The sequence below is a fragment of the Passer domesticus genome, chromosome 4 (genome assembly GCF_036417665.1).
Source record: "Passer domesticus isolate bPasDom1 chromosome 4, bPasDom1.hap1, whole genome shotgun sequence".
NCBI lineage: Eukaryota > Metazoa > Chordata > Aves > Passeriformes > Passeridae > Passer > Passer domesticus.
The window spans coordinates 82,340,078-82,365,336 of NC_087477.1; the positions used below are offsets into that span (position 1 = coordinate 82,340,078).

Here is a 25,259-nt window from a genome sequence, read left to right on the forward strand (position 1 = left end):
GGAGGAGTGGGAATCCTTCCTGGAAAGATTGGAAAATTTCTCTTAGAGGAGTGGGAATCCTTCTTGAAAAAATGGGGAATCTCTCTTGGAGGAGTGGGAATCCTTCCTGGAGAGATGGGAAATCTCCCTTAGAGGAGTGGGAACCCTTCCTGAAGAAATGGGGAATTGTTCCTGAAGGAATGGGAAATCCTTCCTGTAGAGAGGGGAAATCTCCTTGGAGGAGTGGGAATCCTTCCTGGAAAGATTGGAAAATTTCTCTTAGAGGAGTGGGAATCCTTCCTGAATAAATGGGAAATCTCTCTTGGAGGAGTGGGAATCCTTTCTGGGGAGATGGGGAATCCCTCCTGCAGAGGTGGGAAGTCCTTCCCAAGTGAAACTGGAAATCCTTCTTGGAGAGACTGGAAATCTTTCCTGGAGAGGTTGGAAATCTTCCTTGGTGGGGTAGGAATTCTTCCTGGAAGGAGAGGACATCTCTCCTGGAGGGCTTGGGAATCCTTCCTGAAAAAATGGGGAATCTCCCTTGGAGGAGTGGGAATCCTTCCTGGAAAGATTGGAAATCCCTCCTGCAGAGGTGGGAAGTCCTTCCCAGGTGAGATGGGAAATCCTGCCTGGAGAGAAAGGAAATCTCCCTTGGAGGAGTGGGAATCCTTCCTGGGAAATTGGAAAATTTCTCTTGGAGGAGTAGGAATCCTTCCTGGAGAGATTGGAAAATTTCTCTTAGAGGAGTGGGAATCCTTCCTGGAGAGAAAGGAAATCTCCCTTGGAGGATTGGGAATCCTTCCTGGAGAAATGGGAACTCTCTCTTGGAGGAGTGGGAATCCTTCCTGAAAAAATGGGAAATCTCTCTTGGAGGAGTGGGAATCCTTCCTGGGAAATTGGAAAATTTCTCTTGGAGGAGTAGGAATCCTTCCTGGAGAGATTGGAAAATTTCTCTTAGAGGAGTGGGAATCCTTCCTGAATAAATGGGAAATCTCTCTTGGAGGAGTGGGAATCCTTCCTGAAAAAATGGGAAATCTCTCTTGGAGGAGTGGGAATCCTTCCTGAAAAAATGGGAAATCTCTCTTGGAGGAGTGGGAATCCTTCCTGGAGAAATGGGAAATCTCTCTTGGAGGAGTGGGAATCCTTCCTGGAGAGACTGGAAATCTCCCTTGGAGGAGTGGGAATCCCTCCTGCAGAGGTGTGAAGTCCTTCCCAGCTGGGATGGGGAATCCTTCCTGAAGGAAGGGGCAATTCACGGAATATTTCCCAGCGGGCACTGAACCACTCTGAGCCTGTGGAATTGCAATATTCCAGTGGAACCGGAGCATCCCTCCTCCCTTCCCTTGCCGTGCCCCGTTCCCCGGGGGCAGGGATCCCTTCCCTCTCCCCTCTGAGCATTCCTGCCCCGTTTCCCACATCCGCTGTCCCTGGCTGTGGGCCCAGCCGGGCTTCCCTCCCTCCTTCCCTCCCTCCCTGTGAGCTCTGCTTTGTCGGGAATGTTTTCCCGGGCGCTGCGGGATCCCGGAGCTGCCGGAAGGGGCTCTGCCAGCTTCCTGCCTTGGCTGCTCCCTCGGCTCCGTGTGCCAAGCCGGGAGCTCCGCCTGGGAAGCGTTTGTGGCATCGGGATTAAGGGATCGGGCCGGGCTGGGGGCGGTGGGTGTCGGCTGTGGGTGGGATTTCTCCTCTCCAAGGAAGTGAGAGGTAAAATTAGCTGGGGAAAATGGAATGGGCCCTTCCTTGCTCTCTGCTTTGGATGATGCAGTAGAATCATGGAATCCTTCAGGCTGGAAAAGCCCTGGGACACCCCGGAATTCCCCAGCACTGCCCAGGCCAGCACTGACCGTGTCCCCAAGTGCCACATGCACAGCGCTGCTAAATCCCCCCAGGGGTGGGGATTCCACCCCTGCCAGCCCTTTCCAAGAAGGAATTTTCCCAATATCCAACCTGAGGCTGGTCCCTCCCCTCCAGTCCCTGTTCCCTGGGAGCAGATCCCAACTCCTGGCTCCAAGAATCCAGGGAGTTCTGTAGAGCCAGAAGTTCCCCCCGATCCCCCTTTTCTCCAGGCTGAGCCCCTTTCCCAGCTCCCTCACTGCTCCTGGAGCTCCAGCCCCTTCCCTGGATGCTGGGTTGGGACAGACGGACACCAGTCCCAGCCCCCCATCCCGGCATCCCAGAGCAGGAGGAGCCCGGGCTGCAGGTGGGGTGTGGGATGATGCTGCCAGGGATGCAGGGCTGGGATGTGGCTGCCTGCCAAGGGTTTCCATGGGAACAGCAGCTGCTGCAGCAGCGCTGCAGTGGGAGGTGCAGGGATGGCTCTGCCACGGCAGGGGACACGTGGGGGGAGCTGCTGGTGACACCTGGGCGAGGGGGGGAATCCAGACACACCTGCCAGGCAGGGACAGGACACAGGGAATGGCTTCCCGCTGGGAAAGGGGAGATTTGGGAGGGATATTGGGAAGGAATTCCTCCCTGGGAGGGTGGGCAGGCCCTGGCACAGGTGCCCAGAGCAGCTGTGGCTGCCCCTGGATCCCTGGCAGTGCCAAGGCCAGGTTGGACAGGGCTTGGAGCCACTGGGATGGTGGGAGGTGTCCCTGCCCATGCCACGACGTGGGGCTGATGGGATTTAAGGTCCCTTCTCACCCAAGCTGTTCCATGATTCTGTGTCCCCAAGTGTCACACACACATGGATTTCAACCCTGCAGCAATGGTGAGTGCCAGTCCCTGAGCAGCCAGGAGTCCATGAAATCCAGGGATTCAGCCCAAGGAGAGCAGTGGAACTGCCCCAGCTCTGAGCTGTATCCAAGTGTTTGCCTTCCTCAGCCAGCAGCTCCCATAAGGAATTCCCTGTCCCCCCAAACCCACACCCCACTGTGCCACCATTTCCTGCCTCTGCTTCACTCCCACTTCCCAAAATCCTCCTGTCCCCCTGCTGGGTGCCTCTGGCTGCAGGGACACTGGGGTGGGGACAGGGCTGTCCCTCAGGCTCATGGCTCTGTTCTGCTCTCTCCACAGATTCCCTTGATGCCACCAAGGCCAGCAAACTGGTGAGTGACCCTGGCACTTTGTCACCTCTGAGAGGTTTTCATCCCTTTGGGAAGAGCACACGGACACACTTTCAGGGGATAAAATGCCCGTGGAAAAGGGAATTTCTCCTAAAACCCATGGGAAACAAGGTGTAAAAAATGTCATTTTCAGCCACTGGCCAGGAGTCAGTGAGTTCCTGAGGGATTTTCCAGCACAAGTCCTGTGTCACACATTTTGATCTGAGTTCAGCAGCATTCCCTGGCTGCTCCCTCCAAACCCTGACCCTCCTGGAATCCTGGAAAGGACCCGAAGCCCCTCAGTTCCTGCCATGGCAGGGACACCTTCCCCTATCCCAGGGTGCTCCAAGCCCCATCCAGCCTGGCCTTGGGCACTGCCAGGGATCCAGGGGCAGCTCCCCTCTGAGTGCCTTCACTCCTGGAACATGGACAGGAACATGTTGTACCCAAATATGAGGGATATTTCCTAAGGAATGGGAATTTGGAGCAGGTTCCTGTCCTTGGGAATGGCCATACAGGTGTGGAGCAGTGAGGAATTATGGAATGCTGAGACCATCAAGTCCAGCAGTTCCCCCAGCATGCCCAGGGCACCACCCCTGGGCTCCAGGGATGGAACTGGGTGATCCTGGGGACACGTTGGGTGGGTTTGTGTGGTTTGGGCTAGAAACTGGATTTTCCATGGGGATGAACTGGCCCAGCTGGGATGTGGGCAGTGTGGGAAGGGAAATAGTGGGGACAAGGGGCTTCTGTGCATGTGGCACCTGTGGGGCTGGGCTGGGGCACACTGGAGCCCAGGCTCCTGCCCTGCCACTCTGGATAATTCCCAGGAGTGGGAATTCTGCTTCCCACCCTGCAGTGGAGCTGGGTGTGGGGATGGAGCAGCACCTGGGGGCTCACTGGGCTCAGATCCTGGGAATGGGAGCTCCAGCCAGAGGGGAGGATGGAAATGGATTCCCTGCCCTGTGTTAGAGGGATTTGGGAAGGTTTTTTGGCTTTTGCTGCTGTGTGGGGTGTGATCCATCAACCCCTGGCACTGCTGGAGCCTGTGCTCCGTGTGCTCCCTGCCTGATCCTCCTGGTTTAATTCCACCCTGGAATTCATTAGAAGACAAAGAGAATATTTAGAAAACCTCAACGTTCTTGAAATCAGGGAATGGGGATTGTTCTTGGATTTTTTTTTGAGAAGGAGCCAGGACAGGAGATGCTGCTCCATGTGCAGCTGTGTTCATTCCTGCTGGTTTGTCATGGAATCCTGGAATGGTTTGGGGTGGGAAGGACCTTAAAGCCCATCCAGGGACATTTTCCACTATCCCAGGTTGCTCCAAGCCCCATCCAAGTGGGGAAGTGGCCTTGGGCACTTCCAGGGATCCAGGGGCAGCCACAGCTTCTCTGGGAATTCCATCCCAGCCCCTCCTCACCTTCACAAGGAGGAATTCCTTCCCAATATCCCACCCATCCCTGCTCTCTGGCAGTGGGAAACCATTCCCCCTTGTCCTCACATCCTTTTCTTCTGCATCCTGGCCCCCCAATCCCTTTAAGCTGTCTCTGCACCATGAAATGATTGCACATGTCCTGACTCCCCAGATTCTCCGTGCTGGGGTGGGGGGCGGGAGGTGACTCCAGTGCTGTTTTCTCCTTAATTTCCTTAAATCTCCCTGATTCTCTTTCCCCTCCTGCCTCTCCTGCAGCCTGGGGGGGTTCCTAGGAGAGCCTCCAGGCGTGTCTAACCTTCCTTCTGTTCCCTCCTCACGCAGCGCGGAGCCAAGCCCAAAAAGGTGCTGTCTGTCCCTTCCCCGCGCGCGGCCGCATGCCGGGGCCATCGTCACCCTCACCGTCCCCATCCCGCCCCATCCCGGCGCTGCATGGCTGTCCCTGCATGTGCTCCCAGCCAGGGAGGGGACACGGCTGGGGGAGGTGGCACATCGCCCTGGAATCCTGGGATGGTTGGGTGGGAAAAGCCTCCGAGGCCAGCGATTCTCAGCGGTGTCCCCAAGTGTCACATCTGCAGGGCTGGGAGGTTCCCCCTGGAATGGGGACTGGCCCCCTGCTCTGGGCAGCCTCTTCCAGTGTTTTCCAGCTCTTTCCATGGAGGAATTTTCCCACTATCCAGCCTGAATCTGCCCTGGCACAAGCTGAGGCTGTTCCCTCACGGATATTTTTATAACCCCTAAAGCCTCCGGTGACTCGGGGACAAGTGGCACCTTGTCAGGGCTGTCCTGTCCCTGGGCTCTGGCTCCTCTTGGGGACACTCAAACCCACCTGGTTTGTGACAGTTACTGAAGGCAAAAATCTTTCGTGCAAGGATGAGCTGAAACTCCAAAGGCCTTGGCAAAGATTCCCAGAATAGCTTGGATTGGAATGGACACTAAAGCCAATCTCATTCCACACCACGGGCAGGGACACCAAATCATCATTCCCTGCAGGAAATTTGGGGATTTTTCTTTTCCCCTCTTGGGAATTTTGCCAATGGAAAAGCCAAGGTGGGCACTGGAGCTGTGGGAGAGGGGAGGGAGGTGTTACCTGTGCATCCTTTGGTCCAGATTTGCTTTCCAGCTGCTTTTGTGTTGATTTTTGGGTGGAAAAATCATCCAAAGAGCTCTGTTTGTCCATGGGAAGTCCAGAGGAGAGGAGCAATGTGGAATCTGTTGAGAGGCTGTGGAGAGAGGCAGGGAGCACCTGCCCCCCAGTGTCCCCTCCTGGTGTCCCCCAGATCCAGGTGTCTGCACGTCCCCGAGGCTGCAGGGGCTGTGTGGATCCCTCATCGTTGTCCTGCCAGCTCCAGGGGGCTCTGCTGGGATGGAATTCCAGTTTGGAATGTTGGGTTCTACCTTCCCTGTCCTTGTTCTGCTGGGTTTGCACTGCTCCGTGTCCCTGCTGTGTCCCCAGTGTCTGCTCAGAGCTGTGGCTGGGATTAGGATCACAGGGGTGTGACTGTCACTGTCCTGAGGATCTGGATCTGTCACTGTCACTGCCCTGAGGATCATGGATCTGTCACTGCTCTGGCAATTATGGGGGTGTGACTGTCACTGCCCTGGGGATCTGGGACGGTGACTGTCACTGTCCTGGCAATCATAGGGGTGTGACTGTCACTGTCCTGAGGATCATGGATCTGTGACTGTCACTGCCCTGGGGATCATGGATCTGTCACTGCCCTGGGGATCTGGGATCTGTCACTGTCACTGTCCTGGCAATCATGGGGGTGTGACTGTCACTGCCCTGGTGATCATGGATCTGTGACTGTCACTGCCCTGAGGATCATGGGGATGTGACTGTGACTGTCCTGGCAGTCTTGGATCTGTGACTGTCACTGTCCTGGGGATCTGGGGTGGTGACTGTCACTGTCCTGGGGATCATGGATCTGTGACTGTCCTGAGGATTGTAGTGACAGTCATTCTCCTGAGGACCATGGATCTGTGACTGTCCCTGTCCTGGGGATCTGGATCTGTCACTGTCACTGCCCTGGGGATCCTGGTTGGGTGACAGTCACTGCCATGGGGATCTGTGACTGTCACTGTCCTGGGGATCTGGATCTGTCACTGTCACTGCCCTGGGGATCCTGGTTGGGTGACAGTCACTGCCATGGGGATCTGTGACTGTCACTGTCCTGGGGATCTGGATCTGTCACTGTCACTGTCCTGGGGATCTGGATCTGTCACTGTCACTGCCCTGGGGATCCTGGTTGGGTGACAGTCACTGCCATGGGGATCTGTCACTGTCACTGTCCTGGGGATCTGGATCTGTCACTGTCACTGTCCTGGGGATCCTGGTTGGGTGACAGTCACTGCCCTGGGGATCTGTCACTGTCACTGCCCTGGGGATTGTGGGGATGTGACTGTCACTGCCCTGGGGATCTGTCACTGTCACTGCCCTGGGGATCTGGATCTGTCACTGTCACTGCCCTGGGGATCTGTCACTGTCACTGCCCTGGGGATCCTGGTTGGGTGACAGTCACTGCCCTGGGGATCTGTCACTGTCCTGGGGATCCTGGTTGGGTGACAGTCACTGCCCTGGGGATCTGTCACTGTCACTGTCCTGGGGATCTGGATCTGTCACTGTCACTGCCCTGGGGATGCTGGTTGGGTGACAGTCACTGCCCTGGGGATCTGTCACTGTCCCTGTCCTGGGGATCCTGGTTGGGTGACAGTCACTGCCATGGGGATCTGTCACTGTCACTGCCCTGGGGATCTGGATCTGTCACTGTCACTGCCCTGGGGATGCTGGTTGGGTGACAGTCACTGCCCTGGGGATCTGGATCTGTCACTGTCCTGACCCTCATCCTGGCTGCACGGCACACCTGACACAGGGATGTCCCCACTGAGGGACAGCCCCATGCCAGGCCCTGCTGTCCCCTCACAATTTAACCTTTTCAGCCATTCCTGGCCCTGAGAGCCCCCCCTGAGAGCCCCCCCTGCCCCTTGGGCAGCTCCTGCCCCACACAGGGACATGCCATCAGGATGGGGACCTGGATAATGAGAGTAATTAGCGGGTAAATCCTCGTTCCGGAGATTACAGCGGCTCCTGCGTGTCAAATATAGACTTTAATCGTGGGCAGAGCTGCTGCCAGATGGGCCTTGCCCCTGCTGGCTCCTTCCCTGTTTTCCATGGATTTGGGAGTGCTGTGGCCTTTGTGTCGTGCTGTCCCCAGGGCTCGGAGCAGGGGCTGCAGGACGCTGAGGGTCCTGTCCTTGCCTGTGACACTGTGTTGGGTGTCCTTGTTCTTGGAGCAGGAGGTCCACGCTGTCCTCAGGAGGTGCTGGCCTCTGTCCTGGGCCAGGCTGGCTGGGAAGGACCCCAAAATCTGGTTAAAGAGCAGGAAAAGGGTCTTTCCCAGGTCATTTTGGGGATGAAACAGGTTGTGTTGTCTTCATCCCCATGACAAAGTGTCTGTGGTGGTGACAGGCCAGTCCCTTCTGTAGTGCTGGGTGACACTGGGTCATGGATGTCACCTCCCAGGGACACAGAGGTGGCAGGGCTGTGATGGGAGCAGGGGAAGGCTCCAGCAAAAGCTCTGCCTCATTTGGGGGCGTCAGCATGAGCTGTCAGGGTCTGACCCATTCAGGGATCATGGAATTGTGGAATATTTAGGTTGGAAAAGCCCTCTGAGTCCAGCTGTTCCCTGGCACTGCCAAGGCCGTGTCCCCAAGTGCCACATCCACAGGTGGCACGTGCTGGTGCTGTGACCCTGCTGTTAAATCCTGTCCTGCCACCTCAGGTCACCTGTCCCCTGCTGCTGCAGCCAGTTTGATCCGGGGATTGTCCCTCGGCTGGATCAGGTTTGTCCCCCTCCAGTGACATCCCTGTTCTTTCATCCTCCCCGTGGCATTCCATGTGCCAGGGCTGGATTCCCGTGGTGTGTCCTGGGCTGGGCCTCCCTCTCTGCTGGGCACCTGCTCCCATCCCATGCCAGGGTGACCAGTTGGTGGCTGGGTCAGTGTCCGGGTGTTATCCCGGTGTTATCCCGGTGTTATCCCGGTCTCTGTGCAGGATTGGCCAGGTCAGTGTCTGGGTGTTATCCCGGTGTTATCCCAGTCTCCATGCAGGAGCAGCCGGGTCAGTGTCTGGGTGTTATCCTGGTGTTATCCCAGTCTCCATGCAGGAGTTGCTGTGTCCATGTCCAGGCTGTTATCCCGGTACTATCCTGGTCTCCATGCAGGAGTGGCTGGGTCAGTGTCTGGTTGTTATCCCGGTGTTATCCCAGTCTCCATGCAGGAGCAGCCGGGTCAGTGTCTGGGTGTTATCCTGGTGCTATCCCGGTGTTATCCCAGTGCTATCCCAGTCTCCGTGCAGGAGCAGCCAGGTCAGTGTCTGGCTGTTATCCCAGTGCTATCCCGGTCTCCGTGCAGGATTGGCCGGGTCAGTGTCCGGGTGTTATCCCGGTTTTATCCCGGTCCCCGTGCAGGAGGGACTGGGTCAGTGTCCGGGTGTTACCCTGGTACTATTCCAGTGTTATCCCGGTGTTATCCTGGTACTATCCTGGTCTCCATGCAGGAGTGGCCAGGTCAGTGTCTGGTTGTTATCCCGGTGTTATCCCGGTGTTATCCTGTGTTATCCCAGTCTCCGTGCAGGAGCAGCCAGGTCAGTGTCCGGGTGTTGTCCCGGTGTTATCCCGGTCTCCGTGCAGGATTGGCCGGGTCAGTGTCCGGGTGTTATCCCGGTTTTATCCCGGTCCCCGTGCAGGAGGGACGGTCAGTGTCTGGGTGTTATCCTGGTGTTATCCCAGTCTCCATGCAGGAGTGGCTGGGTCCATGTCCAGGTTGTTATCCTGGTATTATCCCGATCTTCATGCAGGAGCAGCCAGGTCAGTGTCCGGGTGTTACCCTGGTACTATTCCAGTGTTATCCCGGTGTTATCCCGGTACTATTCTGGTCTCCATGCAGGAGTGGCCAGGTCAGTGTCTGGGTGTTATCCCGGTGTTATCCCAGTGCTATCCCGGTCTCCGTGCAGGATTGGCCAGGTCAGTGTCTGGGTGTTATCCCGGTGCTATCCCGGTGGCTGGGGTCAATGTCTGGGTGTTATCCCGGTGCTATCCCGGTGCTATCCCGCTGCTATCCCGGTCTCCGTGCAGCAGCAGCTGGCCCGTTCCAGCCCGGGGCAGGTCCCAGCTGCTCTGTCGGACGCAGAGGGGCCACCCCCAGCCCCGTTAATCCTTTAAAGGAACGGATAATCCGATCAGCTCCAGACCCCAGCTCACCCCAGCTGGCCAGACCGTGTCCGTGGCAGGGCCTGGATGAAGCAGGGCTCATTTTCCAGCCGGGTGACAGCCCTGTGGCAGCTCTCTGTGTCCCCAAGGGAGCCTGTGGTGATGATTCTGATGTGGCCCCCTGGGGCCAGGAGCTGAGCAGCAGCTGGTGCTGCAAAGGATGACTCCATGGAAAAGAGCTGGAGTTAACCCTGGAATCTCCTCTCCAGTCCCCCCAAGAGCCAGGAATTCTCCCATCTGTGGTGCTGCCTTCTCATGGATTTAAGATAAAAAAAAAACCTCCCTTACCCATCCCTGAGGAGTTTCAGGGACAGCCCAAAGCACCTGGCACCATTTCCCTGGGGTTAAATTGCATTTTCTCCGTGCTGCTGCATTTATTGGATCTTTGTGTGGGAAGAGTTGATATATTCTGGATTTAGAGAGCAGAGCTGTGTGCGAGGAGAGGAGCTGGTTCATTAGAGCACCTCTAATACCCATAATTATCTTAACTTAAATCCTTGTGAGCCTGCACGTGGCTTCTCCAGAGATGGACATGGCACTGGGATCATTCAGGGGCTTAAAGCCATGGATCTGGGATGATTTCATCTGGAAATGCTTCAAAAAGGGTTCCTGGTTTGGGCCAGGGCTGGTGGGAATGGCAGGGAAATTCTCTTGGAGCATTGGAATGGATTTGAATGATCCCAAAAGCTGAGCCTGAGTCAGCTCTGGCTCCTGAACGGGTTTGTGGTGCTCAGGCTGGTGGAGCTGGGGGTTTCTTTGTTAAGAGATGCAATTCCAGCTCCCAAAAATGCCCCTTGGGAATGCTCCCCTGCCCCCAGCGCCTGCTGCCAGCCAGAGGGAGCTGCAGGAGAGCAGATCATGGAATGGGCTGGGCTAGGAGGGACCTTAAACCCATCCAGGGACACCCCCATTACCCTAGGTGGATCCAACCCCAATGTCCGACCTGGCCCTGGGCACTGCCAGGGATCCAGGGGCAGCCACAGCAAATCTGGGAATTCCAGCCCAGCCAGCAATTCCTTGCCAAGATCCCAGCCCAATCTCCCCTTGGCCAGTGGCAGCCATTCCCTGTGTCCTGTCCCTCTGTCCCTTGTCCCCAGTCCCTCTGCAGCTCTCCTGGAGCCCCTGCAGGGACTCCGAGGATTCCCTGGAACCTCCTTCCCTTCTCCAGGGGAACATTCCCAGCAATCCTAACTCCAGAGCAGAAGGGCTCCAGAATTATGGAATGGTTTGGATTGGAAGGGGCCTTAAAGCCCATCCAGTTCCATCCCTTGCCACGAGCAAGGACAGCTCCCACTATCCCAGACTGTTCCAAACTCCATCCAGCCTGGCCTTGGACACTTCCCCACAGCTGCTGGATTCCCTGATGCAGGGGTTTGTCAGGAATCAGATCCCAGCACAGATCAGTTGTCCCCAGTATGACATCCTCGAGGGGCTGCTTCCAGGGAATGTCAAAGAGGCCTTTAAATGCTTTTTCCAGGAGATTGGCAGGATTGTGCTGAGGGACTGGAAATACTGGAGGTAAAATTCCCTCTGTGTGTGGAGGTGAGCCCGGGGCACCCTGAGCTCCTCTCCCTTCACAGTGTGGGAATTTTGGGAAAAAACGCAGTTGGAATGGGAGCTGGATGAGTCTGTGTTCCTGTTACATAATATAAAATATCATAGGTGGGATTTAAGATCTGTGCATGGAAAGGGAGCTGCTGTCCTGCTCTCCAGCACTCCGTGGGGCATGGAGAGTTTGGAGATGGTGCTGGTGACATCCTCTGGGTTCCCAGCCGAGTTCTTGTCCAGGGACAACGGGAATGCCGGGCAGGAATTGTGGGAATGGTCCTGGCAGGGCAGCGAGCCTCAGGACGTGCTGCACACCACCCTGAGTGGCATTTTTAGGGCAGGGATTGTGGGGCAGGGGCTCTCCGAGGCCCGGGGGGGTCTCTGCGCACCCTCAGCCGTGCGGGGCTGCCCGGAGCTCCCGGCGATCCGCCCGGGGGTGCGGAGCTGGCGCTGGATGGCAGCGCGGCGAGATGATCCCTCTGTCCATCTGTCCCTCCCTGCGGGCTCGGCGCCGTCCATCTGTCCATCCGGGCTCCGCTCCGTCCGTCTGTCCGCTCCCGGGGGGTTCGCCCGGCGCTCGCAGCCGCCGGCGCGGGGCGGGGGCACCGCGGCGATACCGAGCGCAGCCACGGAGCCGCCCGCACCGCCGAGCTTCGGTGGGGGCTGTCCCGGGGGGGCCCCGAGCCGCTGAGAACCCCCCCCGTCCCCTCCCCGAGCGCAGCATCACACCCGCACCATCCTCATCCTCATCCGCCCGCCGCCCGGCTCGGTGCAGCGCCCGGCGGTGCGGCCCCTCCGCGGTGATGTCATGAGCCGCCGGGGCGGTGGTTGGAGCCACCGGCGGAGCGGGGACGAGCGGCCGCGGCCGGGGGGGGCTGCCCTGGAGCCCCTGAGCCCCCGCCGAGCCCCCGGGCAGGACGCGGCCATTTGGCGTGGCCGGCCGCGCTGACTGACCCGCTGCTCCGTCTCCTCCCGCTGCGGCCGTCCCTGCGCGACGATGAGGCAGGCCCCGGCCACACGCAAGGTACGGTCCGCGCCCGCCGCCCCCGGCACCGCAGCCCCGCTTCCCAAACGCCTCCTCGCTGGTTTTGCCCCGTTTTCCCCGTGTGGATGCTGCCGGGCTGTGACTGGGAGCGTGACGGGCTCGGGGAGGAGGGGGGCGGTGGGTGAGCATCGGTTCATGGCTGGCTGGCTTTGCCTTCCGAGCTCCCGGAGTCCCCTCTCCGTGTCACCCGGCCAACGCAGCGGCTCTGCGGCTCTGCCGGGGCCCTGTCCCCGCTGCGATGCCATCCCTGTCCCTGCTGTCGATGCCATCCCTGTCCCCGCTGCGATGCCATCCCTGCTCGGGGGGATGCCGATGCCATCCCCTCTGCCTGGGGGTGTCAGTGCTGTCCCTGCTGCCTGTGTTGTCCCCGCTGCCGGTGCCATCCCCACTCCAGAGGTGCCAATGCCATCCCTGCTGCTGTCCCTGTGCCCACGGCTGGTGCCATCCCTACTCTAGGGATGCCAGTGCCGTCCCTGCTGCTGTCCCTGCCCCACAGCCTGAGAGTGTCAGTGCTGTTCCTGCTGCTGGTGCCATCCCTGCTTCCAGTGCCACCGGTGCCCACCCTGGGGAAGCTGCGTGCCCATAATCCCGGTTTTCCTGCCAGCCACGCTGTTGGGTTCAGCCTTTGGCATTCCCAGAGGCTGGCAGTACCCGAGTCCCTGCCAGGCTGCCATTCCCGCAGGTGACAGCGCGGGCACTGGCCTATATGTTTATTTTTAGTGTAACCACGATGTCACTGCTCAGCTTAAAGAGAAATCCTGGCAATTTCAGGCTGATGGCAGGGAATAGACCCCAGTACCTGGCAGTAAATGCTCCTGATTTACACCTGCACCTCCCTGAGCCCAGACACCGACGCTCCTCGTCACGTGTCCCTGTTAATCCTCTTCCCCATGGAAAGTTTCACGGATGCTGCTTTCCCTCTGCCCCGTTGGAGCAGGCAGTGGGGGCTGCTGGTGCTCAGCCCCACGCCTGGATTCCATCCTGCTTTTCCCGTTGCTCCTCTCCTCACCCATGGAATCACACCTGTGAGACCAGGCACCTGCTGGGTGTTTGAAATGCAGAATTCCCAGCAGTATTCCAGGGAACCACACCCTGAGGGGCTCATCCCAGGGCTGAGACTCAGCTCCAGCAGAGGGGAGGTGCTTCCAAGGGGCCAAATTCCTGGGAATGGAGTGGGATGGCATCAGCATGGACCAGCACTGGATCAGGGCCTGGGCATCACCCCCAGCACTGCCTGCCCCACTCAGGAGCTGCTGCCAATCGGAATCCTCCTGGAAACTGGGAATCCTCCACAGCAGCAGCCACAGTCTGTGAAGTTCAGATTTGAAACCTTGAAACTTAATCCAGGAGAAGGCTCCAGTGACACCTCCCCTGTCCTGCAAGGTGACATTCACACTCCTGCTCATCCATCCAGCACTCCTGCTCCTGCCTGGATCGGGATTCCCACACCTGCAGCGGGACCAGATCAGGAGGGACTGAGACCCCACCTTCAGCAGGCAATGCTGACCCCAGCACAGTCAGTCCTTGCTATCCAGGAGGATTTTTCCAGAGTTCCTGCTGCCAGGAGCCGAGTCCATCTCGGAGCGCGCCGGTTCGGAGCCCCCAGCGCTCCCCTGGGAGCAGAGGTTTTGTAATTCCATCAAATATTGATGCAGCAGCATTACACAGCAGAGCCCAGAACCTCCATCCCCATCCATCCATCCCCAGGGAGGGGTTGGAGCATCCTGGGCCCAGGTGGGGCTGGAGCCTCTGTTCCCAGTGCTGGCATGATGCTGGACACTGGAAAATCCACGTCCCGTCCTGGTCACCGACTTTTCCAGAGCCCAGTGATGACTGGCTGGGGACAGATGGTGCCACCACAGAGGGGAGCCCGGCCATCCCCCATTCCTGATGGAGAGAGCAGCTGGAGCATCCCAGAGCATCCCTTTGCCATGGATCCCAGGGGTCCTGGAGCTCCAACTTTCAGTGGTCATCACATGGAGGGGACCAAAACTCCGAAGGATGCACAAAGCAGGATTATTCCCTGTCCTTCCACATGGCTTTAGGGATGGTTACCATGAGGCTTCTCCCTGTTTTTAGGGTTTGGTGTGGTTTGAGTCAGGGTTTGAGTTGGTGTCCCCCACCCCATGGCCAGGACAAGGCTCAGTGTCCCCCAGTTCAGGGCTCGGTGTCCCCCAGTTCAGGGCTCGGTGTCTCCTGGGACAGGGATCAGTGTCCCCCATCCAGGAAAAGGCTCAGTGTCCCCCAGAGAAGGATTTTGTGTCCCTCAGGACAGGACTCAGTCGTCTCAGGTGACATTTCCCCATGTCCAAGGACTCAGTGGTCAGTGTGGGACCCCCCAGCCCTGCCCCACTCCTGTCCCCCTCCACATGTGGAATTCCTGAAGAAGACATTTTCCAGGTGTTTCCCAGATTTTTGTTGCTGCTCCATGTTGCTTACTTGAACTTTGGGAAGATGCTGGAGAGCTCCTGAAGAGCATCCTGAGGGTTCCACCTGAGGGTCTGGAACTTCTGCTGCTGCAATTCCATTTTCCTGACCAATCTGGTCACTCAGGAGATGTCGTGGAAGATGGGAATGTCTTCCCTTGGGACTGACATGGAATACAGCCTTTGGGAGAAGGCTGCAAGTGAGCAGAGCAAGATTTAGCTGAAGCAATGCCAGAGGTGATGGGAAATTTGGAAGTGCAAAGACATGCAGGTTTATATTGAAAACAGGGAAATAGAGCTCCGAGGTTTCCCGAGGCCTCGGGAGGGAACACGGCCGTGTTGGAGATCAGCTGGAGCTGCTGATGGTCCCTGCTGGGCTCCGTGTGCCTCACGTCCCCATCCTGGATGTGGGATCATGTGGCAGTGCCATTATCCATCTGTTCTGCTCCTGCTTATTCCCAGCTGGGATTAGGTCATGGAATCAGAAATGAGGGAGAGTGTGGAAGTGCTCCAAGGCTGCAGCTGGACAGATGTTCCCAATGCCCACCCGCTGTCCCCCAGGACCAGCCTGGTCACTCCTCCTTTTCCATCCATTAGGGATTGTTTTTAAGGGGAAAAATACTGAATAATTTCATATTTGTCTCTGTTCCAGGCTGGGCCCCGTGGCCTTCCCTCCCTGAGCTGCTGCATGTGCATGGAGGGGTGCGGGGGGTCCTGCCCCAAAATCATGGATGATTTAATTCCAGCCATGAAAGGAAAAGTTGGGAGCGTGGGATCAGCGCTGTGCTGTCCCTGGAGCTTTTGGTTAAACAAAGCAGAGCCTGGGGGCTCTGGGGCAGCTGGTCCAGGGTGCTCTGGGCCCTTTGGAAAACCAGAGGGATGAGGAGAGGAGAAAACTCATGTTTAAGATTAAATCCTTTCCACCTCCTACTCTGGGGGTCTCTGGGAAAGGCGTGGGAGGTCAAACCCCCCATGCCCACAGAGCCTGGAATGCCCAGCCAACCTGAACCATGCTTTGCCTCTGAAGAGCAAAATTCCTTGGAAATACAAGGTGGATGTGCCCTGGGGTGTGTGTAGGGTTGGCATGGGGGTTCAGGATGTGCCCTCTGTCCCCAGCCCTGTCCCCACACTGGGCTGGAGGGGCGGGGATGGAGCTTGGGGGTGGCTGTGCTGACTCTGGGCTCTGCTCCTGTGGTTCCTGGGAGCTGTGCCAGGGAATCCCCTGGGAGCTGTGCCAGGGGGTCCCATGGGTTCTCTGCCCATGGAGTGGGTTAACGAGCCCCCACGCTAACGACGCCGCAAGCGCCCGGTGCCACTGGGCACGCTAACGATGCCGGGCGCACTAACGATGCCGTGCTGTCTTTTGTCTCCTTTCCCTGCTCTGCCGCCGCCGGCTGTTCTCTGCTCCTCTGTCCCTGTGTGACTGTCTGTCCTCTCTGCTTCTGCTCCCGCTGCCCTCCAGAGCACCGCCCGCCGGCCCAAGGTGAGCAGCCACGGTGGGGGCACCGAGCGCGGGGGGCACCGGGCGCCGACGGCCCCGTGGGTGCCGGCGCCACGCAGAGCATTGGGTGTCAGCCCCGTCACAGGCATGGATCACCGGGTGCCAGCAGCACCGCAGACAGGATCCACGGGGTGCCATTCCCACTCACACATGGGCCATTAGGTGCCAATGCCATGGGCCATTGGGTACCAGCCCCATTCAAACATGGGCCATTGGGTGCCAGCCCCACTCACACATGGGCCATTGGGTGCCAGCCCCACTCACACATGGGCCATTGGGTGCCATTCCCACTCAAACACGGGCCATTGGGTGCCAATGCCATGGGCCATTGGGTGCCAGCCCCACTCACACATGGGCCATTGGGTGCCATTCCCACTCAAACACGGGCCATTGGGTGCCAATGCCATGGGCCATTGGGTGCCAGCCCCACTCAGACATGGGCCATTGGGTGCCAGCCCCACTCACACATGGGCCATTGGGTGCCATTCCCACTCAAACACGGGCCATTGGGTGCCAATGCCATGGGCCATTGGGTGCCAGCCCCACTCACACATGGGCCATTGGGTGCCATTCCCACTCAAACACGGGCCATTGGGTGCCAATGCCATGGGCCATTGGGTGCCAGCCCCACTCAGACATGGGCCATTGGGTGCCAGCCCCACTCACACATGGGCCATTGGGTGCCATTCCCACTCAAACATGGGCCATTGGGTGCCAATGCCATGGGCCATTGGGTGCCAATCCCACTCAAACATGGGCCATTGGGTGCCATTCCCACTCAAACATGGGCCATTGGGTGCCAATCCCACTCAAACATGGGCCATTGGGTGCCAATCCCACTCAAACATGGGCCATTGGGTGCCATTCCCACTCAAACATGGGCCGTTGGGTGCCATTCCCACTCAAACATGGGCCATTGGGTGCCAGCCCCACTCACACATGGGCCATTGGGTGCCAGCCCCACTCACACATGGGCCATTGGGTGCTAGCCCCACTCACACATGGGCCATTGGGTGCCAATGCCATGGGCCATTGGGTGCCAGCCCCACTCACACATGGGCCATTGGGTGCCAGCCCCACTCACACATGGGCCATTGGGTGCCAGCCCCACTCACACATGGGCCATTGGGTGCCATTCCCACTCAAACACGGGCCATTGGGTGCCAATGCCATGGGCCATTGGGTGCCAGCCCCACTCAGACACGGGCCATTGGGTGCCAGCCCCACTCACACACAGGCCACTGGGTGCCAACCCCATTCAAATGTGGGCCATTGGGTGCCAGCCTCACTCAAACACAACCCATTGGTTTCCAATCCCACCCAAACATGATCCATTGGTTCCCAATCCCACCCAAACATGATCCATTGGGTGCCAACCCCACTCAAACACAACTTGTTGAGTGCCAACCCCACTCACAAACAATCCATTTTTGCCAGTCCCACTCAAACATGATCCGTTTGGTGCCCATCCCACCACAGACACAATCTATTTGATACCAACCCCATTCAAACACAATCCATGGGGTATCAACCCCACTCAAACATGGTCCATTGGGTGCCAGCCCCACTGAAACATGGCCATTCTTGTGGAAGCCAACTCAGACATGGTCCATTGGGTGCCAACCCTACCCAAACATGGTCCATTGGGTGCCAACCCCACTCAAACATGGCCGTTCTTGTGGAAGCCAACCCAAAGACGATCCACTGGTGGCCAGCCCCACTCAAGCACACCCCACTGGTTCCCAGCCCACCGTTGTCCTTTCACCTCGTTGTGCAGAGCCCAGAGGAGCTCCCGGCGGTGATGGACTCCCCTGGAGCAGGTCCAGATCCCTGGGGACCCTCTCCCAGGATGGAACAGCGTGCAATCCATGTGGCAGTGCCCGGGCAGTGCCAGGGGGTCCCTGTGGGGGCTGCGGGTCCCTGACTGTCCCAGTTTGTGCCGGGTGTTCAGTGGGATCTGAGTGGGGTCTGAGCGAGCCTGAGGTGTCAGGCAGGGCTGTGTGGTCCCAGCTGGCCTTCAGGAGCTGCTCCAGCCAGCAGCATTCACCTTGGGAAGGGACTTGGGGCTTGAAGAGACAGAATGTGGGAGAGAAATCCTTAGAGTTTGGAGATGGAGAACCCTCCTGCAGGAAGGACTCCATCCTCAGTGGGTGCCTCCAGCACCTCGCTGCAGGCAGGGGTGGATTCCATCAGCCCCAGGGCTCTGGGATCCCCCCTGCCCTGGCTTTGCATGGTTCTTGTTGATGTCTCTGCAGGAATGTCCCCTGGGACCTCCTGCTCCTCTGGCCTCACAGCTGCACTGGGCAGGGAGGTGGAGTTGGATCCTGGAATGGGTTGGGTTGGAAGGCACCTAAAGCCCATCCAGCTCCACCCAGGAGCAGCTCCCACTGTCCCTGGTGGCTCCAAGTCCCATCCAGCCTGGCCTTGGACACTTCCAGGGGTGTGGCAGCCACAGCTTCTCTGGGCACCCTGTGCCAGGGCCTCAGCTCCCTCACAGCCTGGAATTCCTTCCCAGTATCCCATCCATCCCTGCCCTCTGGGATCTGTGACCCCAAAAGCACCAGGAACAACAAACATCTTTGTTTTGGGCTGTGTCTGAAAGAGAGCTCGTGGGGCTTGGTGCCACCCAGAAATTCCCTGTTTTCTGTGCCTGGGAGAACTGGGATCATCCCAGGAGGGCGGGCTGGGCCTGTCTAAGTGCTGCTGGACTTGCTGCAGTCAGGTTAACTCAGATTTGCCTCTATTTTGGGGACAATAAGGGCAGAGGGTGAATGTTTCTCAGCTGTGCCTCTGGGTGAAACCACACACTTGGTGAACCCTCATGGCACCAAAAATTCCATTTCCAGAAATAAAATCAGGAAATTTCATTTACACAGTCAGAGGTGAGTGGTCCAGAAACAGGGTCCATGAGGAGACCAGTGGGAGCCTGGGGGGCACCTGGTGCTTCCTTCATCCCTTTTCCCCCTGCCTGGGCTCAGACAGTGATTAATTAACAGCCTCATTAGCGCTAATGAAGCAGCACCAGACCCTGCTGGACTCTGGGAACTCACTCCTTGTTGATTTTCTTGTTGCTCCCCTAAAACTGGGTTCTCATCTTGGTGGACTCTGAGGTTTTGCTGTCTCACCCTCTGGAGCTGGGAAATGGAATCCTGGAATGGTTTGGGTTGGGAGGAACCTTGGAGATCATCCAGTGCCACTGCAGGGACACCTCCCACGATCCCAGGGTGCTCCAAGCTGGCCTTGGCCACTTCCAGGGATGTGAGGCAGCCACAGCTCCTCTGGGAAACGTGTGGAGTCCTTCCCCAATGGACCATCCATGAATTCTCTCCCAGCCCAGCTTTTCCAGAGCAGAATTCCTGGGGGTCCCACAGTGCCACAAGTCAGTGACACTATTGGAAATGGGAATCTGGGAGTCACCAGAGGAGCCACGGCGGGATGCTGTGGGAGCACCATCCCTTGGGGTGTCCCCCCTGACTCCCCCTCGCCCTGCTGGTGTTTTGCAGCCCACCCGGACCCCCACATCATCGGCGTCCGGCGGCACCGCCGGGCCCTCGGGCTCGGCCTCGGCGTCCGGCGGGGAGATGAGCAGCAGCGAGCCGGGCACGCCCGCCCAGACCCCGCTGGTGGCCCCCGTCATCCCCACGCCCTCCCTCGGCTCCCCCGGGGCACCCCCGGTGCCCTCGCCCACCAAGGTGAGCCGTGCCCAGGTGAGCTCTGCCCTGAGCGCCGGCTGGGCTCTGCCAGTGCTCCCCGGCACAGGGAAGGGTAGAAAATTGCACTGAGCTCTGGGAGGAGGAGGCGCCCTGGAGGGTCCTGGGGGTGGTCACTGGCTGTGGGAGGAGCATTGGGACAGGTCAGAGCTGGCCAGGAAAGGCAGCACAGCTGGGGGACCACTTCCAAAGAGAATTCCCATCCCTTCCCAAAGCCCTGTGGGACACGGCTGGCATCGGGGCAGCTTGGCAGGGTTGAGGCTCTGAGTCAGAGCTTGATCCTATTAAATTGGCAGCTCCCACTGGGGTGGAGGGGCTGGGGACCCTCCTGCCTTGGGATGGAAAGACCCCTTGGAGAGGCTCGGGATTTCCCAAACTTGGGAGAATTGGGGTGGAGAGACCAGCAGGGATGCACTGGGGGCCCTCCTGCCTTGGGATGGACCTCTTGGAGAGGCTCAGGATTTCCCAAACTTGGGAGAATTGGGGTGGAGAGACCAGCAGGGATGCACGGGGGGCCCTCCTGCCTCAGGATGCAGAGCCCACCTGGAAAGATGCAATATTTCCCAAATTTGGAGATTTTTAATCATTACAGAATTATTCCCGTTTGGATCTTTAAAAAACTTTTTCATCACTTTCATCCAGCTTTGATTAATGAGTTAATTAGAGCTGGAGAGAGATTTGGGGCACAAGGGCAGGGAGGGAATAGCAGGAGAGGATGAGGCTGTGGAATTGTGTGTGGGAGGGAGAGCTGGGGAGGGCACCCCAGGGTGGGAATAGGGGATGTCCCCACCTGTGTCCCCATTCCCAGGGCTCTCTGGTGACTGGTTTCTGTAACTGGGTGCAGAAGTGGCTTTTTTGGGGACATCAGAATATCCAGGCTGGAAAAGCAGCAGAGGAGGAATCTATGAGAGATTCTGGATTTTTCCAAGAAATTCCATGGAATTCCTTGCTGTCACCCAGCTTTGGGATTTGAAGCTTTACCCTGCTGCCAGGGAGGGAGGTGACATCCCTTTGTCCCTGCAGCCCTTCCTTGGGGAATGCTGGCATCAGCCTTTCCCTGTCCTGGGAGCTGAGCTGCTGGAAAAGGACCTGGATCAGTTTTCCCAGGGGGGAGATCACCTGGGAATGACATGGATGCTGCAGTGGGATCAGGCAGCCACAGCCTCTCTGGGCACCCTGTGCCAGGGCTTCCCCACCCTCACAGCCAGGAATTCCTTCCCAATATCCCATCTAATCCTGGTCTCTGCAGTGGGGAGCCATTCCCCCTTGTCCTGGCACTCCAGGCCGTTGTCCCAAGCCCCTCTCATCTCAAACTGCCCCAATATCCATGACCAAAGCCAGGCCAGCTTCCCTGGGCTTCCAGGAACATCCCCAGAGCTCTGGGATGTCCCTGCTCCTTCCCTAATTCTTGGCTCGGTGTTGTAGGAGGAGGAGAATCTCCGTGCTCAGGTCAGGGACCTTGAGGAGAAGCTGGAGACACTGAAAATCAAGAGAAATGAGGACAAGGCAAAGCTCAAGGAGCTGGAGAAGTACAAGATCCAGCTGGAGCAGGTGCAGGAATGGAAGAGCAAAATGCAGGAGCAGCAGGCTGACCTCCAGAAGCGCCTGAAGGAGGCCAAGAAGGTGAGTGAGTGTCCCTGGGAATGGGGCAGTGCCTGGAGAGGTGACTCCAGGAGGAATTCCAGCCCTGCCAAACCATTCTGGGAGGAAATTTTCCCAATATCCAGCTAAACCTCCCCTGGTGCACCTGAAGGTTTTTTCCTCTGCTCCAAATCAATGTTGGGTCTATCTGGGAATCAGGCTGAGCCAAGGTGGGATTTGAATTCCTTATTCCCTCTCTTTCCAGGTGCTTCCCTCTTCCTCTCTCCAGATGTTTCTCATTTCTATCTGTCTCTCCAGGTGCTTCCCTCTTCCCTCTGTCTGTCCAGGAGTTCCAGGTGCTTCCCTTTCCCCCTCACCTGTGCCTGCAGCTCCCAGGGTTCCATCCAAGCAGCCAAAGAGTGTTTCCTTCTCCCTGCCCTACTTTTCCACGGTGGATTCCTGGTTTCTTTCCCCAGGGATTTCTCTGTCTGCTCCAGTATTCCCTGTCCCCTTACCTTTGTCCTCACCTGCAGATGCTTCTCCTGCCAGGCTCTTTGGGTGTGGAGCAGGGAAGAGGGGCGTGGGACACCCTGGAGTGCCGGGCTGTCCCCTCCCATCCCAGATATCCCAGTGCCCACTGGATCTGGGAGAGCCTTGAGGATCAGTAATTTCCTGAGGGCTGTTGTGGGGTCTCTCCAGACTTGGGGGGTCCCCTCACCCGCTGTGCTTGCCCACAGGAAGCCAAGGATGCCCTGGAAGCCAAGGAGAGGTACATGGAGGAGATGGCAGACACGGCCGACGCCATCGAGATGGCCACGCTGGACAAGGAGATGGCCGAGGAGCGGGCAGAGTCCCTGCAGCAGGAGGTGGATTCCCTCAAGGAGAAGGTGGAATACCTCACCATGGACCTGGAGATCCTCAAGCACGAGATTGAGGAGAAAGGTGGGAAGGGAGAGGGACTTTGGGCTTGGAGAATGGGGAAGGGGTGGGGTTAGGTGGGAAAGTGGGAAGGAATTCTTCTCTGTGAGGGTCCTGAGGCCCTGGGATGAATTGTTCCAGAGAAGCTGTGGCTGCTGCATCCCTGGAAGTGTCCAAAGCCAGGTTGGATGGGGTTTGGAGTAGCCTGGGATAGTGGAAGGTGTCCCTGCCCATGTCAGGAGGTGGGAATGGGTGGGATTTAAGGTCCCTTCCCACCCAAACCAGTCTGGGATTCTGATTCTTCCCTTCCTCTGCAGGCTCTGATGGAGCAGCATCCAGCTACCAGGTCAAACAGCTGGAGGAGCAGAACGCCAGGCTCAAGGAGGCTCTTGTCAGGTGGGAGCCCACCTGTGCTTCCCCAAATTCCTTCCCAGTGATCCCAGTCCTTCTCTGGAGCAGCCCATGTCATTCCTGCTGATGTCTGGGATCTTTGCTGAGCTCTTAAAGCATCCACAGGGAAGGGAGAGTCCCTTGTCACAGGGGATGGGGACAATGAGCCACTCCAGACCATCATTCCCTATGGAATGCTTCATTCCCTATGGATGTGGTGCTCAGTATCCCAGCACTGTTCTCCAGAGCCTGCCCAGCCCTGGGATCCACCTTTCCCTGGATGATCCCACCTTCCAGGGCTTGGGGCTCAAGAGCTTTTTATTTGGGAATCCACAGCCAAGAAGTCAGGTGGTGCCCATCCCTTGGTGTAAATGAGCTGGATTTTGGGAACGTTGCTCATGTCCCCAGCAGGGAGGGGCAGGTGGGGATGGATGAGCTCCGTTGTCCTGCCTGGAGCAGGCAGGGGCTCTGGGGAGGGCCCAGGCACTCCTGGGCTGGCCCTGACGGGAGCTGGGGCTGTCCCAGGATGCGGGACTTGTCCGCCTCGGAGAAGCAGGAGCACGTGAAGCTCCAGAAGCAGATGGAGAAGAAGAACACGGAGCTGGAGTCGCTGCGGCAGCAGCGGGAGAAGCTGCAGGAGGAGGTGAAGCAGGCGGAGAAGACGGTGGATGAGCTCAAGGAGCAGGTGAGGGACAGCTGGGCTGGGATATTTGGGATGTTCCTGGACATTTGGAGCAGTTTGGGGACATTCGGGGCATTGAGACTCCTGGAGATCCCACGGCAGGAACCAACACTCCTGGTCTCATATTCCCCAATTCCAAACCCTGTTCCAGCAGCAGGGCTGTGCTGGGCTCTGCCTGGAGGTGGGGTGTGTCCTGGAGCAGGGATGGATGGGGATGTGTGTCCTGATGGGATGGATTGGGATGTGTGTTCTGGCACATGTATGGATTGGGATGTGTGTCCTGATGGGATGGATTGGGATGTGTGTCCTGGAGCAGGGATGGATTGGGATGGCAGGGATGGATTGGGATGTGTGTCCTGGCAGGGATGGATTGGGATGTGTGTCCTGGAGCAGGGATGGATTGGGATGTGTGTCCTGGAGCAGGGATGGATTGGGATGGCAGGGATGGATTGGGATGTGTGTCCTGGAGCAGGGATGGATTGGGATGGCAGGGATGGATTGGGATGTGTGTCCTGGCAGGGATGGATTGGGATGTGTGTCCTGGAGCAGGGATGGATTGGGATGTGTGTCCTGGCAGGGATGGATTGGGATGTGTGTCCTGGAGCAGGGATGGATTGGGATGTGTGTCCTGGAGCAGGGATGGATTGGGATGTGTGTTCTGGCACATGGATGGATTGGGATGGCAGGGATGGATTGGGATGTGTGTCCTGGAGCAGGGATGGATTGGGATGGCAGGGATGGATTGGGATGTGTGTCCTGGAGCAGGGATGGATGGGGATGTGTGTCCTGGAGCAGGGATAGATTGGGATGTGTGTTCTGGCACATGGATGGATTGGGATGTGTGTCCTGGCAGGGATGGATTGGGATGTGTGTTCTGGCACATGGATGGATTGGGATGTGTGTCCTGGAGCAGGGATGGATTGGGATGTGTGTCCTGGAGCAGGGATGGATTGGGATGTGTGTCCTGAAGCAGGGATGGATTGGGATGGCAGGGATGGATTGGGATGTGTGTCCTGGAGCAGGGATGGATTGGGATGGCAGGGATGGATTGGGATGTGTGTCCTGATGGGATGGATTGGGATGTGTGTCCTGGAGCAGGGATGGATTGGGATGGCAGGGATGGATTGGGATGTGTGTCCTGGAGCAGGGATGGATTGGGATGGCAGGGATGGATTGGGATGTGTGTCCTGCTGGGATGGATTGGGATGTGTGTCCTGGCAGAGATGCATTGGGATGTGTGTCCTGGTGTGGAGTTGTATTGGGATGTGTGTCCTGGCACATGGATGGATTGGGATGTGTGTCCTGGACTATGGATAGATTGGGATGTGTGTCCTGGAGCATGGATGGATTGGGATGTGTGTCCTGGAGCAGGGATGCATTGGGATGTGTGTCCTGGCAGGTGGACGCAGCGCTGGGTGCTGAGGAGATGGTGGAGACTCTGACAGAGAGAAACCTGGATCTGGAGGAGAAGGTCCGGGAGCTGCGTGAGACCGTCGGGGACCTGGTAAGGCAGAATTCCTGGGACAGCAGCTGCTCCAGGGGCTGGGGAAGCTCTCCAGAATTCCCTGGGACAGCAGCTGCTCCAGGGGCTGGGGAAGCTCTCCAGAATTCCCCAGGAGAGCAGCTGCTCCGGGGGCTCGGGAAGCTCTCCAGAATTCCCTGGGACAGCAGCTGCTCCAGGGGCTGGGGAAGCTCTCCAGAATTCCCTGGGACAGCAGCTGCTCGGGGGGCTGGGGAAG

At 58.0% G+C, this 25,259-nt stretch overlaps 2 protein-coding genes across 8 annotated transcripts in view; both read left to right on the plus strand.

Annotated features, from left to right (window-relative positions):
- Nucleotides 1–25,259, plus strand: part of DCTN1 (dynactin subunit 1) — a 63,064-nt gene that overhangs the window by 21,513 nt on the left and 16,292 nt on the right. For 3 of the 7 annotated variants that reach the window (XM_064419140.1, XM_064419134.1, XM_064419141.1), the window contains exons 4-13: nucleotides 2,992–3,023; nucleotides 4,774–4,794; nucleotides 12,274–12,291; nucleotides 16,201–16,221; nucleotides 19,743–19,931; nucleotides 21,375–21,572; nucleotides 22,268–22,472; nucleotides 22,766–22,844; nucleotides 23,364–23,523; nucleotides 24,920–25,024. In XM_064419140.1, coding sequence (XP_064275210.1) covers nucleotides 2,992–3,023; nucleotides 4,774–4,794; nucleotides 12,274–12,291; nucleotides 16,201–16,221; nucleotides 19,743–19,931; nucleotides 21,375–21,572; nucleotides 22,268–22,472; nucleotides 22,766–22,844; nucleotides 23,364–23,523; nucleotides 24,920–25,024 — 1,028 coding nt within the window. The remainder of the gene's footprint in view (nucleotides 1–2,991; nucleotides 3,024–4,773; nucleotides 4,795–12,273; nucleotides 12,292–16,200; nucleotides 16,222–19,742; nucleotides 19,932–21,374; nucleotides 21,573–22,267; nucleotides 22,473–22,765; nucleotides 22,845–23,363; nucleotides 23,524–24,919; nucleotides 25,025–25,259) is intronic. The other 4 variants (XM_064419139.1, XM_064419138.1, XM_064419136.1 and 1 more) reach the window with 3 other exon arrangements.
- On the plus strand, nucleotides 6,929–12,267 carry LOC135299750 (uncharacterized). The gene is made up of 2 exons (XM_064419143.1): nucleotides 6,929–8,512; nucleotides 8,569–12,267. Exon 2 carries the CDS (start codon nucleotides 8,610–8,612, stop codon nucleotides 9,669–9,671), a length of 1,062 nt encoding a protein of 353 aa, XP_064275213.1. The 5' UTR covers nucleotides 6,929–8,512; nucleotides 8,569–8,609; the 3' UTR covers nucleotides 9,672–12,267.

What these genes read in the sequence shown, in the direction of transcription:
- LOC135299750 (XM_064419143.1), top strand. Translation starts at nt 8,610, where the DNA reads ATGCAGGAGTTGCTGTGTCCATGTCCAGGCTGTTATCCCGGTACTATC.